At 32.1% G+C, this 15,807-nt stretch overlaps 1 protein-coding gene across 1 annotated transcript; it reads left to right on the forward strand.

Annotated features, from left to right (window-relative positions):
• The first annotated feature begins 6,534 nt into the window (after positions 1 to 6,534).
• LOC131626522 (uncharacterized) lies at positions 6,535 to 9,192 on the forward strand. Its single transcript, XM_058897349.1, has 4 exons — positions 6,535 to 6,693; positions 6,793 to 7,193; positions 7,329 to 8,095; positions 8,399 to 9,192. The coding sequence occupies exons 1-4, from the start codon at positions 6,535 to 6,537 to the stop codon at positions 9,190 to 9,192; spliced, it is 2,121 nt and encodes a 706-aa protein (XP_058753332.1).
• The last annotated feature ends 6,615 nt before the right edge of the window (positions 9,193 to 15,807 follow it).

Below are 15,807 nucleotides of genomic sequence, written 5' to 3' on the forward strand. Positions count from 1 at the left end.
ATTGATCTTTAGTACCTTCTTTATCAATAATACAAAATACTTTTAATTTGAGAAATCTTAAAAATTACATGGGAGTAGAATTTTTGAAAAGCTTTGTAAACACTACTAAAAATATTACATTTGGTTACAAGATTTTACATCAGGTATAAATATAAATGATGTGAAAAATATATGTCAAAGAATTTTATATCAGACATTTAATGGAGCTGATGGGAAATATAACCCAAAAATTAAAAATCTATTACACGGTGGCATTAATGTAAATAAAACCAAATTTTTTAAAAAGGCTTTTACATCGGGGCCATATAATACCCGATGGAAAAAGTCTACCAAAATGGATTTGCCATCGCCCCATTTAATACCCGATGGAAAAAGTATAATACACGGTGGCATTACTGTAAATAAAACTAAATTTTTTATAAAGGCTGTTACATCGGGCCATATAATACCCGATGGGAAAAGTCTACCAGAAAGAGATTTCCCATCGCCCAGTATAATACCCGATGGGAAAAGTCTATCAGAAAGGGCTGTTACATCGGTCCATATAATACCCGATGGGAAAAGTCTCCCACTATTTCCAACTAAACCCTAGCCTCACTCACTCACAAAACATATTTCTTTTTTTCTTCCCTTCCTGCGCCTCCACGCGACTGTGACAAAACTCCGCCTCACCGTGCGACCTCCGCCTCCACACGACTCCTCTCACCGTGAAACCTTCGCCTCCACGCGACCCCCTCACCGTCGACCTCCGCCTCCACGCGAAACTCGTGCGTCCTCCGCCTCCACGCGGCCCCCTCGCCGACAACCCGTCTTCGAGTCCGACAACCCGATTCCCCTCTTCGGTAAGTTCGCTTTTCTGAAACTTGTTTCATGATTCATCTACTTGTTTCTTGATACATTCTGAAAACAATTTCTATTCATAGTTGATTCATTTTTCTCTTCTTTATTACTCACATGTTTCACACGCGTGATTACTGAAGCCTGGGATGAAGCTTCTTACATTATACCCTGGACTAATTTAAGTGTATGGTTATACCTCATAGTTAACAAATATGAACCAAACCTGTGGCTTGTTTCAAATTTCAACTATTCCTCATTGGAAAGTTAAGAAATTTTAGGGAAAACAAAATCAACTGAAATCATAGAAAACCCGTGGAGGCATAAAATTACAGTTGGGTCACTTTTTAGTCTTTCTCCAAATCATGACTCAACTCATATTTGAAACATTACATCAATCATAATACAAACACACAATTTTATAAAATTTATCTTTCAAATATATATAATTTTTACATTTTTGCATTAAGCATGCAAATTTAACATGATCACAACACTTAGTCACTTCCCTAATTAAAAAACTCCAGAATCCAGAAAGAGATCTTAATTACATCCTCATCCTGCAAAAGTGAGAGTGAATATTAGTTGATACAGAACCTAGTAATCATGTGTGTGAAACATGGTAGAAAGTGAGAGTGAATATTAGTTGATTCATTTTTTAAAATATATGTTCATTTTAAATTATTAAGAAGAATATTGAAGATTCACATAGTGAATAATTGTGATAGAGAGAGAAGATGGAAGAGAGCTAGGAAGAATGCATTTTTTGAAATAATGAAAACCGTGTTTTACCATTTTCAACATTTCTGTAATTGCTAGATCTATTTTCAAAAATTATAAAAGAACAGTATTGAATCTATATTCTCTTATGTTAATTAGTTGGGGTGAAAGTCAAAACATGAAATATGAGAAGTACATTTAGTAAAATTTCTTGGTTTTTACATGACTAAAAAAATATATACTAGTGTAGTATATCCACCATTTAGTAACACAACATGCACATATATTTCTAATTTTAAATTAGATTTCAAATGGGGGATATGATTATATCCTGCCCAATTTATTCTAAAAGTATAATAGTACCTTGAACTCCCAAAGGAACGGTCTCCAGTGTCGACACTTTATTATATTTGTTTAAGTTTTTCAACTATATGACCTTTTCTTATGAATGTGATTGTTCACCAATAAAAAATAAATTATATATAGCAAAACAAGCTTAAATTATATGTTTATGTATATTTTAGGTACTTGAAGATACACAGCTGATTGGAGTTCATATGATTTATAATAAGGTTAGTTTCTTGTTGTGGCCTAACTTGAGTTGGATATTGATATGTTTAAGCTTTCAGACATATGTATTTCTGGGTTTTCTGAATGTGGTGTGTCATACCCCAAAATTTTCCCATCACACTTTACACTCAAGCTCATTTGAATAACAGGAGCTCAAAATTTGACTGAGTGTACACTCTCCTAAATAACAACCCTCAAATTAGGGTTTTGATCTTTTCAAAGTAAAATCAAATTCTGAAAATTAAAGTGGACCGCGTAACCTCTCATATGCTTCAAAGAATCCTCATGTAAAGCTTCAAGTTCTGATTCAAAAGATTGCCCGGATAGAAGCTCAGATAGTCAATAATCGACTAGTTGACCTAAAAGTCAAACTATGGTCAAATCACAGTCAAAATTCCTGATTTTTGGTCAACATCAACATTATAATATTAGATTCATCATTTGATCAATGTTTGATCATGATTCATCAAGGAAAGCTCAGAAATCGTCAAAAACCCAAGTTTCTAAATTAGGGTTTCATAGGAGAAAGTCAACTGAACTTTGACCGGCCATAACTTCCACATGGAACATCAAAAAATTTCCATCCAAAGCTCAATTTGAAGGAAATTGCATTCTCTACAACTTTGTCTCTCACAAGCCAAGTCCAAAGATGCTTCATTTGAGAGATATGAGCTAATACATTATAGTTCCTTCTAAAAGATCGCCAAAAGGCATTTTTTCTCAATGCTCATAACTTGAACATGGTAGACTCAATTAAGATGAAACAAAAAGGAGATTTTAGAGGACTACTTAAGCTTTCTAAGAAGTCCTATAACATGTTCATGCCACAAAAATTGAAGGAGATATGAGGCTCAGAAGTTGGTCAAATTTCAAGAAGTGTATGAAACCATAATTGAATAATTTTGTGTTTTGAACTAATGGGCTCAGGTTTTGGACTTCAAACACATATATGACCCAAATAAGGACCTATAAAACAATTCCCATATTTTTGGCATTTTTACTTATATTTATTTGAATTTTATTCATTTAAATGCAAAATAAATTGGGTAAAATATCAAAAATAGCAAATTAAATTATAGGGCATTGTTTTGGATCACATAAGGGCCCAAGAAATACCTTGAGGGCCAGGGAATTTCGTTCAAGCATGGTTTTGAATTTTTATTTTATTTATTTTTTATTTTTACTCAATTTAAATCAAGAAAAATAAAATAAAAATCAAATTGGTATGTGATCCAATCTTTTCATTCAAATATTATTCTTAGGATTCAATTAAATATTTGATTGGGAAGAGATTGATTGAATATAGAAAATTTTCATACAAAATAAAGTCAAATTTTCTAATATTTTTCAATCATCAATCAAAGGATTTCTTTCCAATATAGTTTGCCATGATAATATCTATATATATATATGCATGAACTCAGCTACTACTAGGGGACGAAATTTGGAGAAAAAAAGAGCAAGAGAATAGGGTTAAAAAGTTTCTAAAGAAATCCAAGAAACTAGGGCATGCACAAAAATCATTCTCGGCCAGATTTAGGCGTTCCCAATCGTCCCAATGCCTTCAAAAAGCTCCCAGGAACCCGTGCCAATCCTCTTGGAAGTGTGAAGTGTCCTTGAATGTCTCCCATGAACAGTACCGGTTTGCTCATCTTCTTAAAATTAACACGTTTAATACAGGTTGTTTAAATGACTTCTATGAGTATCTATAGGTTCATAATCATGTTATGAATCAGTTAAGACCATCGTTCGTGAAGGTGAATGCAAAACTAACCACTTACCATTGTTAGGGATTTTAGAACTTGCACCTTCGTTCTCATAGTTATGAGCGTTATTTGATGAAACTAACCATTCCATTGAGTTTGTGGAACCTTATTTAGGTAATATGGGCGGATTTGGTTTGTTTTTTGTCATGATTTCACAAGTTTCCAGTTGTGTCCATGGAAGGAGAAGAACCTGCGGATAAATCCGCAGGTAAAGTCGTAGCTACTATCGCGGGTAAATCCGCAGGCAATCCGAGGAAGATGATGAATAGTTCCTGGGACCACTAACTGTATGCATGGACAATCTACACGGCGCTATTGGCCGGTCAAACCGCCAGGTTTCTCTTTCCAATGCAGGATGCTTGCCATTGGTCAGTCAAACCCTTTTAACAAATCTCTCTCCGTCCCATTGGTGGAAACGCAAGGCAGTGGGCCCGTTCTGACTTTTCTTTTAATTCCCCACTAACTTTTTTTCTTTTATTTATTTTGTTTGATGGATAAGATTAACAACTAATCTTGCGTAGCTTAATTGGATCTCAGTGCGTGCATGTGTCCTATAGAACCTGGGTTCGATCCTAGGGACGTTCAATATTTTTTCTGAATTTACTTGCCAGCAGATTAGGTGCTTGCGTGATATAAGGACCCATGGTAGACCTCCAAATTGCCGCCAGTAGATCTCTAGTGGCACCGATCCAACGTCCCAAACGTGATGCCCCACCGTAGACTCTCAAGGACTAGTAGCACCAGATCCAAATTCCAGGTTTTTAGATTATTTTTATATTTATCTATATGATTTTTTTTTTACTCTTTTCCTTTTTATTATGTTTACAAATCCTTTTTAAATCAAACTTTTTTTTAATAAAATGAATTAATTTAGCTTTTAGGATTAATATCTAATTTAGGGTATTTTTACAATAATTTCAATTTAATTTAATAATTTCAATTAACTTAATAATTAGGTTTTATTTTTGTAGTAACTTTTAAACTTAGATTTTTATCTCACTTATTTTTGAACATCAATTTGTTCCCAATCCTCGCGATCTTCTTCCTTATCCCATATTCTATGATTGGCGCATGGTTGTTTATTTAATTTTGCTATTGATTTAATTATTTAAATTCTGCTATTTAATTTCTATCTTTATTTAATTTCTCTCTATTATTTAAACTATGTCATTTATTTATTTTCCGTCATTTACATCCTAGAATATGTATAGGTTGCAAGTAAATTTTTCATGTAATAGTAATTAGGGCCTTTATTTTTCGCACTTTTACTTTCCATCTCCCCCGGTTTTTATCATGTACTCCCCCTTCCCGAAGCTTTGTAATAGCGTAGAATATTTACTTTCCGCATTTTATTCTTCTAAATGATATATAACTGCGTGGTTAGTAAATTAGGGAGTGGCAACTAATAATTGAACGTAACTCACAAACTGCAAAGATAAATATTCGAACTGAACTCACGTGATTGGTGCACACACTCACCTTTAGGGTACCTCTCTTGTTGCCTGTTTCCTTCAATTTCGATCAAGTAGTCAAGTCCCTCGGATGTAGGGATACCTTAGCACATGCTGCCTACAAATTCAAATCATCATAGTCCCTCGGAATAAAAGATCATAGTCCCTCGGAATAAAAGATCATAGTCCCTTCGAGTTGCATACGAATAAAGTGATCTCGTCCCTCGATGTTGCCTCGATAAATGATGATAGTCCCTTCGAATGCTAAGGTATCCTTACTGTTGCCTTAATGACTATTTTGTCTTTCCCGAAAGACTACTTACCTCTTCATGGTGAGGACAGTTTTATGGAAAAAGATTATTCTCGATGACCCGATACTTCCAATGAAAGAACTACCTACCCTTCTTATGGTATGGATAGACCCTTTCAAACGAAAGACTTAAAGAACACGAAAGACAAATTTAGGGTAGGTAGCTATTAATTGCTTGCTCACTTCAAACAAATTCAAAATACTTTTCACACCTCCTTTCAAAACAATTTCAAAACAAGGCTACGCTTATTTACAAGCTAAAGTCCTTAATGAAATCTTTTTACTATTCACACACGACACTCTTTCAAATTCAAACAAACAAGTGAGCTAAGCAATTAAGAGCCCATGGATAACCATGGATGCAAAGGGTGCATTACACCTCCCCTTTGTATAACCTACCCCCCGAACTCAAAATCTTTCAAAGGTCTTTCCTGTTCTTTTTGCCTTTCCAATTGGATAAAATAAAAGTCGGTGGCGACTCATGCTATCCGCAACATTTCATAAAGTCAGTTCACCGTATTACACGGTGTTTTCCTTTTTAAATTTTAAATTAACACACATAAATTTTGAGAGCAAAATTACAACTCAACACAGTTAGTTATAAACTTCCCAATCAAAGTTATTATCCAACACTAAATTAGTTATAAATTTTCAAAAATAATTACAACAATACACCATCTCATTCATGTTTAAAAGTCTCTCAATTCTAATAAATTTCTTCAAGTCATCAAATCTTTCAATACACCATCTCATTCATGAAATAATTTTATTAGAAATAATGTCTACACCCCCGCATTTTGGACAAATATTTAATGTCAGTTGTAGGCGTCATAATGATTTAATGATTTAATTATTTATGCATTAATTTCGGAACATAGATATGGATCGTAGTTGGATGAGAGCTAATCGATTAAGTGATGAGTACGAACACGGAGTGATGGAATTTCTAGAGTTTGCTGAAAGTAATGCTAAAAAAGATCTCCATCCTCCTAAAAGTAATGCTGAAGATAGCCACCCTACGCTTTTTCTCTGTCCATGTGTTCGTTGTGCAAATAGAGAATCAAAGCTTAGTAAGAAAGAAATCATGGATCATCTAATTTGTCAAGAGATTTGTCAAAGTTATACACAATGGATATAGCACGGTGAAGTGGTAGCAAATTCAAATGTGTCCCAAAAAGATAATGTTAGTGTAGAAATGGATGATCGTCTGAAAGACATGATGTGTGAGATTGAACAAGATTCATTTAAGAGGGCACGTGCGTATGATAGCTTATGCAATGACAAGGATACACCTTTGTACCCGGGATGCACAAATTTTACACGTTTGTCAGCCGTGTTAAAATTATTTAATCGGAAGGCAATTAACGGGTGGACTGACAAAAGTTTTGCCGAATTACTTCAACTGTTGACACAAATGCTTCCAGAAGGTAACATACTGCCAAGTCGTTATTACGAGGCTAAGAAAATATTGTGTCCGATGGGTTTGGAGTATGAAAAGATACATGCATGTCCTAATGATTGCATATTATACAGAAAAGAGTATGTAAACTATAACCATTGTCCAAAGTGCAAGGCGTCACGCTACAAAAAGAGACATGGTGAATCTAGTGATGATTAGGAGGTCAAAAAGGGTCCTCCTGCGAAAGTGGTATGGTACCTACCAATAATTTCAAGGTTTAAGAGATTATTCGCTAATGCAAACGATGCAAAGAATCTTAGATGGCATGCAGAAGAAAGAAAATGTGATGGACAAATCCGCCATGCAGCTGATTCTTTGCAATGGAAGAAAATTGATTATTTGTTTCCAAATTTTGGCAAACAGTCGAGAAACCTTAGACTTGGACTTGCTACTGATGGAATGAATCCGTTTGGTAATCTAAATACTAACCATTCTTCTTGGCCTGTTCTTCTAATGATTTACAACCTATCTCCTAGGTTGTCCATGAAGCGTAAATATATTATGTTATCCATGATGATTTCGGGCCCAAAACAACCAGAAAATGACATAGATGTTTATCTAAGTCCACTGATCGATGATTTAAAAGTGTTGTGGGAGGAAGGGGTGGATGTTTTCGATGCGCATTCTGGTGAACAGTTCAATATGTGTGCCATGTTGTTTTGCACCATCAACGATTTTCCAGCATATGGCAATTTGTCTGGGTATAAAGTTAAAGGGCATAAAGCGTGTCCTATATGTGAAAAAGACACATGTTACCATCAGCTTGAAAAAGGAAAGAAGACTGTTTATCTCGGGCATCGAAAATTTCTAAATCGTTATCATCCATATCGTAGATTGCGGACCACTTTCAATGGGGAACAAGAGCATGGTGTTGCTCCAAAGCCCTTAACTGGAGAGGAAGTTTATCAACGACAACAGGACATTACTGCTGTCTTTGGAAAGTACCAAAAGCGGCCCATTGTGAAAAATATATGGCAAAGAGGTCGGTTTTCTTCGATCTTCCATATTGGTCTAGTCTTGAGGTAAGACATTGTATTGATGTGATGCACGTGGAGAAAAATGTATGTGATAGTGTAATCGGAACACTTCTCAACATTCAAGGCAAGACAAAGGATGGTATTAATACTCGTCTAGATTTAGGCGTGATGGGTATACGAGAAGAGCTAACTCCACAATATATAGGTACCAACTATTTTTTTCAAATTAAGCTATCCTTACCTTTTGATATTAAAATAGCATGTTCATAACTTTACTTGTTGAAATTCTTGATGATAACATTATGTAGGTAACAAGACGTATCTGCCTCCTGCCTGCTACACTTTATCGAAAAAAGAGAAAATAAGTTTTTGTGAGTGTTTAGAAAGTATCAAAGTGTCGCATGGTTACTCATCAAATGTCAAGAGGCTTGTATCGGTTAAAGATCTCAAATTAGTTGGCTTAAAATCTCATGACTGTCATGTCTTAATGCAACAACTACTACCAGTGGCTATTCGTGGGATATTGCCTAAAAATGTTAGGAAGACTATAACTAGGTTGTGCCTGTTTTTCAATGCAATTTGTTTCAAATCTATTGATCCATTAAAGTTAGAAGATTTGGAAAATGAGGCTGCAGTTACCTTGTGCCAATTAGAGATGTTTTTTCCTCCTTCATTTTTTGACATTATGGTTCACTTGATTGTTCATCTAGTAAGGGAGATTAGATTATATGGTCCAATTTTTTTACGGTGGATGTATCCAATAGAGCGATACATGAAGATCCTAAAAGGGTATACCAAGAAACCACGCCGTCCGGAAGCATCGATTATTGAGAGGTACATTGCAGAAGAAGCAATTGAGTTTTGTTCTAATTATTTGTCGGAAGTGAATGCTGTAGGGGTTCCCAAGTCTCGTCATGATGGAAGATGTGAGGGTGTGGGTACACAAGGTTTAAAGATCAAGAGCTTAAGTATTGATGTGGTTGTTCAAGCGCATCTGTATATATTGAATAACACGGATGAAGTTCAACCTTACTTATCTGCTCACAAAAGCATCATAAAGAAAAAGTACCCCAAGATGAGTGAAAGAGGGTTGTTAAAATAGCATAATAAGAGTTTCTCTGAGTGGTTTAAAGAAAAAATTGCTGGTGATGATAGTGCTTCAAAAACAATTAAGTGGTTGTCCTATGAGCCTAAATGTAACATATTAACTTGGAGTGGATACAATATTAATAAAACTTCCTTTTATACAAAGGCAAAGGATGACCGTAGTACCACGCAAAATAGTGGGGTTATGATTGTGGCCGAGTCCATGCACTTCTCTAGTGCTAAAGATAAAAACTCGGTTATGGCATCTACGCCCTACTTTGGGGTGATTGAAGATATTTGGGAAGTTGATTATGTTGTGTTTAAAGTTCCTGTATTTAAATGCAAATGGGTTGATATTAATAGTGGTGTAAGAATTGATGAATTTGGAGTTACACTGGTTGATCTTAGCAATTTAGCTTATGCGGACGACCTTTCATCATGGCATCTCAAGCAAAACAAGTTTTTTATGTCACGGGTCCTTCTAATAAAAGGTGGTCAGTTGTTCTACAAGGAAAGGTGCATGATAGTGATGAAAATCAAGATGCGAATCTTGATATTTCAGAAACTCCTCCTCTCTCAACAAATGTGCCTACCTTCATTGAAGAAGATGTAGAGGATGATGTGCATGCTATTCGCATAGATCATGAAGGGATATGGGAGAACTAGTAAGGTGTTTTATAAGTTATTTTGTGCCTAATTTTATGTGTCATCATTTTTATCTTGTGCTTAATTTTATGTCTAATTGTTTTTATCTTGTGTTTAATTTGATTTCTAATTATTTTTATTTTGTTTAAACAGATACATGGCTGATTCAACCGACAAGTCCTCTTCAACTGGTAATCCTAATAAAAAAGGAGTTAGAGGTCCAACTTTGATGAAAAAAATTGACAAAGTTCATCAATCGGGTGAAAAGCTGCAGGTCGAGTTTGATCAAAGAACCTATGAATGTACTGGTGTTGGTAAAAATGATGCAACTTTTAAGAGTTATATAGCATCTCTTGCTCGACAGAGATATTGTATTTTGAAAGATGAGTGGAAAGACATAGATAATGGGATAAAAGACGCTATATGGTTTGATGTTTAGGTATTTTAAATTCAACACTTTATTATATTTTATAACCACGTATATACTAACAACATATGCCATATATTGCATGTGTAGGCTCATTTCACTATTCTAGATTGGTGTGTTAAAGACAAGGATGGTAAAATCAAGGATCCGTTGAAGAAGGAATGGATTAAATATGCGGGAGAGAGATGGAGAGGTTTTAAGACACAACTCACTGACGAATATGTTAATAATCCCAAAAACGATCTCGCTCCTGCACATGTTAGGTATCCATATATTAAAAAAGAAGTATGGGAAGAGTTTCTGAAGTCTCGAGATACCCCCGAATTTAAGGTTAGTAGGAGTTATATTTGATTTTTTAAATTTTTTTTATTATGTTTAGTAATAACTTTATGATTTTATAATTAATAGGAAAAAATTCGAAAGGGTAGGGAAAATGTGGCTAAGAATGTATACCCTCATGTATTATCTCGAGGAGGGTATCGCATGCTTGAGGAGACAATTAAAAATGAAAAGAAATCATCGAGAGATGATTCTACATTAGATGATAATGGTAGTCCATCTCCACCGTCACGCCATGAGTTATGGAAGAGAGCACGACAAAAGAAAGGGGGAGAATACACATCAAAGTCTACACAAACTGTTGTAGAGAAAATTGTCAGTAAATTTTGGAAATTATTTCAAGTATCATTATATTTGTTATTGATAAAAAATATTGAAATTAGTTGTGGTTTTGGAATTTTGTAGGACTCTCTAGTTGAAGAAGCTGAAAAAGGTGTCTTTGTTCCACATGGACGTAACGATATCTTAACAGTGGCCATTGGAACATCTGAGAAAGGCGGTCGTGTTCGTGGTGTTGGAAAGCACCATAAACAAAGCACTTACTTTGGAAGGTCGTCTTCACGTCAAGGACAACATATAGATGTAACTCAACAACTTGAATAACTTAGAGCTGATTTTGATCAAAAGTTGGCTGAAGAGCGTAAGGCAATGCAACAATATTTTATGGAGACACTTAAGTCTATGGGTTTATCGCAAAGCACAACTGGTAATAAATGCATTGAAAAAATGGAAGTTGTCGAAGGAAGCGGAAAAGGAAGTTGTTCAGCTGCAAAAGGAAACACAAAAGGTGTGGAAGTTGACGATGTTCAGAGATTGCTACTCATGGTTGTGAAAATGGCTGACAGACACTTGGAAATCGAATTAAGTCATTGTAAATCTGCCATTAATTTTTATATATCAGCTAAGTGTATCAGAGAGCTTTTGGTGGGTTTTCATTGGCTTGACGTGTCTATTCTCCAAGTTTGGTGCACGTAAGTACATTTTCTTTTTTTATTACTTTCAATATCTATTAATAGGATATATATATATATATATATATATATATATATATATATATATATATATATATATATATATATATATATATATATATATATATATATATATCATCACTTCGAATCTAATGTTTGTTTTAAAATTATTTAGGTATATTCTTCGTTTATGTATTGATAATTCATCATCAGAAGTGTATGGATTTATGGACCCTGCTATGTGTATACATTATGATGATGTCCCGGGTTCTGCAACAAAGGTTAGAAATTACATACAAGACAAGTTAATGAAGGAAGACAGAGTTTGCCACCTCCTACCACTTATTCATGGGTAAGTTTTTATGAAATTCTGTTTCTTATTTTTTAATTTTGATATATAACATAGATATTTTATGTGACTTTTGTATTTCCATACACATGTACAGAGATCATTGGCAATTAATAGTCACGTGTCCAAAAGACAATATTGTGGTTGTCTTTTGTTCACTTCACCATGGTATTGATAAAGACACGAAGAAAATTGTTTCGACGTAAGTTTATCTTTCAAAGAAACTTTATCTTTTATATTGATATTGATAAGTAATTTCATATTTTATGTGGCTTTAAATGGTTTTTTTTTAATTAGTGCTTTTGAGGTTCATCAATTTGCAAATTATGGCAATAGAAAAAAGGCTACATAGCATAGACCCAATGTAAGTGTGATGTAAATTATAATTCTATATTTAATTTTATGATAATTATTCAATAATTATGTTTTTCATTTGTAGACAAGGAAACAACATAACTCTAATGATTGTGGATACTATGTGATGAAAAATATGTTGGACATTGTCTCTGCAAATATAACTGGATCTTGGATGCAGGTAAAAAAATAACTTTAATTAGTTATTTACTTCGCGTTTTGCAACTTAATGATAATTTTCAAAGAATAACTCTGTATTATACATTTACGTATTGTAGGTATTTGATGATCCTACAGAATTAACACAAGAAGATTTGTATGATTTGCGACTCCGTTGGGCAAAATGTTTCTTTGAGTTATATAAAGGATAACTTTATGTTTAGTGTTTTTATTTTAAAGTAGAAAATGTGTGTAAACTTTTCTTATCATTTTGTACACTTGTGTATCCTAAATTAATACTTTTGAATAGTTTGACGAATATATATGCATATATCTTAGCTATTTGGTGCAATTAAATGTGGTCTGTGTGTTGTGGGAAAAATGTGCAAAGTAGTGACCTTACATTGGCTGTGTAGTATTTGTGTATTATATTGAAAATTATGTAAAAAAAATTACACGTTAAAATAGGGAAAATTGGAATAACAATCAAATTATGTTAAAAATCAGAAAAGATATTACATTGGGCCGTACTAAAAACCGATGTAAAATGTACTCTATTACATCGGGTAGAATGGAAACCCAAATGTAAAATATGGCGCATAAAAAATGGCATGATTTTTCACATCGGGCTTGTTTAAAAACCGATGTAAAATGTCGTCTATTACATCGGGCAAAATGAGTACCCGATGTAAAATATGGCGCATATTTTTGTTTAATAAAAAATTGCATTATCTTTCACATCAGGCATCTGAATTCAACCGATGTGGTATGCTTATGTTTCACATCGGACTTTGGCCCGATGTAAAATGTCTCAGACTTATTACATCGCCTGGCTTTACATCGGGTCCAGACCCGATGTAAAAAGTAGTTTCTGCACTATTGCATTTTGTATCATTTTTACCCGATGTAATTATTTTTATGTATTATTGGTTTGCATTTTGTATCATTTTTAATTTTAAAATAATATATATTTACTATTATTTACAACTTGTTTAGGTAAAATTTATTAAAATACTTTTTTTCAGTTTTAAATATTAATATATTTTTTGTCAAAAAATAATTAATATTTTTATGCTTTTTAATTAAAATAATTTAATTACTATTAACTTGAATAAAAGCTAATTAAAAATTAAAAATATAAAATGTGAGATCAAGTTCTAATTCTTTATAAACAATCATCATTAAAGTAAGAACTACTCAAATCAACTATAAGATTTTTAAATCCTAGAAATCACTTTGAACCCACAAAAAAATATCTTAAATTACCCACTTAATTTACTTTCACTAAAGATGCTCTTATATGCAACAAGATAATTCTTTTGTGTGCACTTGAGTTCTTTTCTTTATTCATCCTTCTCAAGAACCTATATTCACTTTTAAAATGTCTTAGTTTGTCACAATGGAAGCAACTTTCTCTTTTTCTTTTTCTTTATCCATTTCTATTGTTTTCATGAACCTTTTCATTATCTATGTCTATATAATTGGATTTGTTAAATTTTTCATCTTCCACGACATGTACTTTCTCATAAATAAATTGATCTTTAGTACCTTCTTCTTTATCAATAATACAAAATACTTTTAATTTGAGGAATCTTAAAAATTACATGGGAGTAGAATTTTTGAAAAACTTTGTAAAGCATAAATAAATTCTTCAAATTCAATTTATATTATTATAATATTCTAAATCTTAAAAATATATTAATAATTATTATTCAATTATCATTCTTTACAAAAAAAAATCTTTTTCCGAAAAAAAAAACTTATATATTATCTCTTAATCTTTCTCCTTCCCTTCTCTCTCTTTTTTTTCTCTTAATCTTTTAAACAAGTCTTAGACTTTATTTGTGATTTTGGAAAGGAAGAAAGAACTTTGAAAAAAGATGTATGGATAAAAAATAATACTCTTTCCGTTTTTTATTATAGGTTGTATTTAAAAATTGTTTTTAAATATAAATCGTCTTATAATTTTAATAAATAAATTTTAATAAATAATTGATGATATTTTCCTATTATATTCTTAAATATTTATTATTCTTTCATTTCAATTTCAATTATGTAAATTTATCTTCTACATTTAATTAATGAAAAATAATTTTATAAAAACTTTTATAATTTTTTATTTTCATATATAATTTTTTTTATGTGAATTCTTATCTACCCAACTTAAAAAATTGGGTAGAGTTACCTTTAGTATAAAATGCATTAAAAACAACCAAAAAAGTGTATCATTTAATAAATAATTAAAGATAATAAAATTAACTGGTGTCATATGATTGGTTGAAGGTACACTACCCAACTTTTTTAGTTGGGTAATTTTTAATATATATGAAAAGTCCAAAACTAATTATAATAAAAAAAACAGATATAATAGATATATTTGTGATTTTGGAAAGGAAGAGAAAACTTTGAAAAGAGATATATGTATAAATAATAGACACATTTTTCTTAAAAGTGTTTTTTATAAAATAATAAATATATATTTATTATTAACATATTTTTAATATTAACATATTTTTTTTAATATTAACATATTTCTAAAAAAAATATTTTATAAAAAATTTAATATTTCAATTTTAATTATTATAAATATTTTATAGAAAATATTATTAGCAAGACCTTTATAAATATTATAACTACGTTTCAATTTTTAAACTTCCCAAATTAATGAAATCTTCTCTCCAATTATTTCGTCTTCACCATTTCCCTCTTTTTCATAGACATCCATTTCTATCTCTTCAAATTCTAAAATCTAAGTCCTTCATTTATTTCTAGTTCAATTTTTTTTCTTGGGTCATGCTAACATGTGCCTTAAGGGCACATGTTAAGGATACTATAATTAGAAAAAGTCAAATATAATTAAATGTAAAAAATTATATTTAAAGTTTTGAGACATTAAATGCACATATTTCAATAAAATATTTTTATAAGTAGCTTATTAAGGGCACATGTTAGCTTTTCCCTTTTTTTTCTTTCTAAAGTCATTCAGTTTTCTCTCCTCCAAATTCTCAAACCCATAACTTTCAATTATTTCTCCTTCATCCTTGTTTCCCAACCATACCCCAATCAAGATGAAATTACTCGTCATGGATCATTCAATTCCACATAGTCTTGGTAAGGTCATGGTAAAAAAGATTTAGAAGTCTATATCTTGGTCAATATTATCAAAAAAATAAATTAATAAATTTTTATATTATTAAATAAATAATGTATTTGATCTTAAATATAGACTAAATACATACTAGTAAATCATTTAATAAAATAAAATAAAAATTGTATGTTATGTAATCTGGTTCGGTTTAACTCTAATGTGAAAGTAAAACTCTTTCCAAATTCCAAAATAAAAGAACAATCACCATTATTTATCCTCATCCAAAGAATATGTAAAAG

This window comes from Vicia villosa, unplaced genomic scaffold, assembly GCF_029867415.1.
Source record: "Vicia villosa cultivar HV-30 ecotype Madison, WI unplaced genomic scaffold, Vvil1.0 ctg.000301F_1_1_1, whole genome shotgun sequence".
NCBI lineage: Eukaryota > Viridiplantae > Streptophyta > Magnoliopsida > Fabales > Fabaceae > Vicia > Vicia villosa.

Bases quoted from the DNA above. Each gene is read 5' to 3' on its own strand.
- LOC131626522 (XM_058897349.1), top strand. From the start codon at position 6,535: ATGGATCGTAGTTGGATGAGAGCTAATCGATTAAGTGATGAGTACGAA. The intron at 6,694-6,792 runs GTTCGTTGTGCA...CAATGGATATAG, and splicing joins CGCTTTTTCTCTGTCCATGT to CACGGTGAAGTGGTAGCAAA. The intron at 7,194-7,328 runs GTATGTAAACTA...AATAATTTCAAG, and splicing joins TGCATATTATACAGAAAAGA to GTTTAAGAGATTATTCGCTA.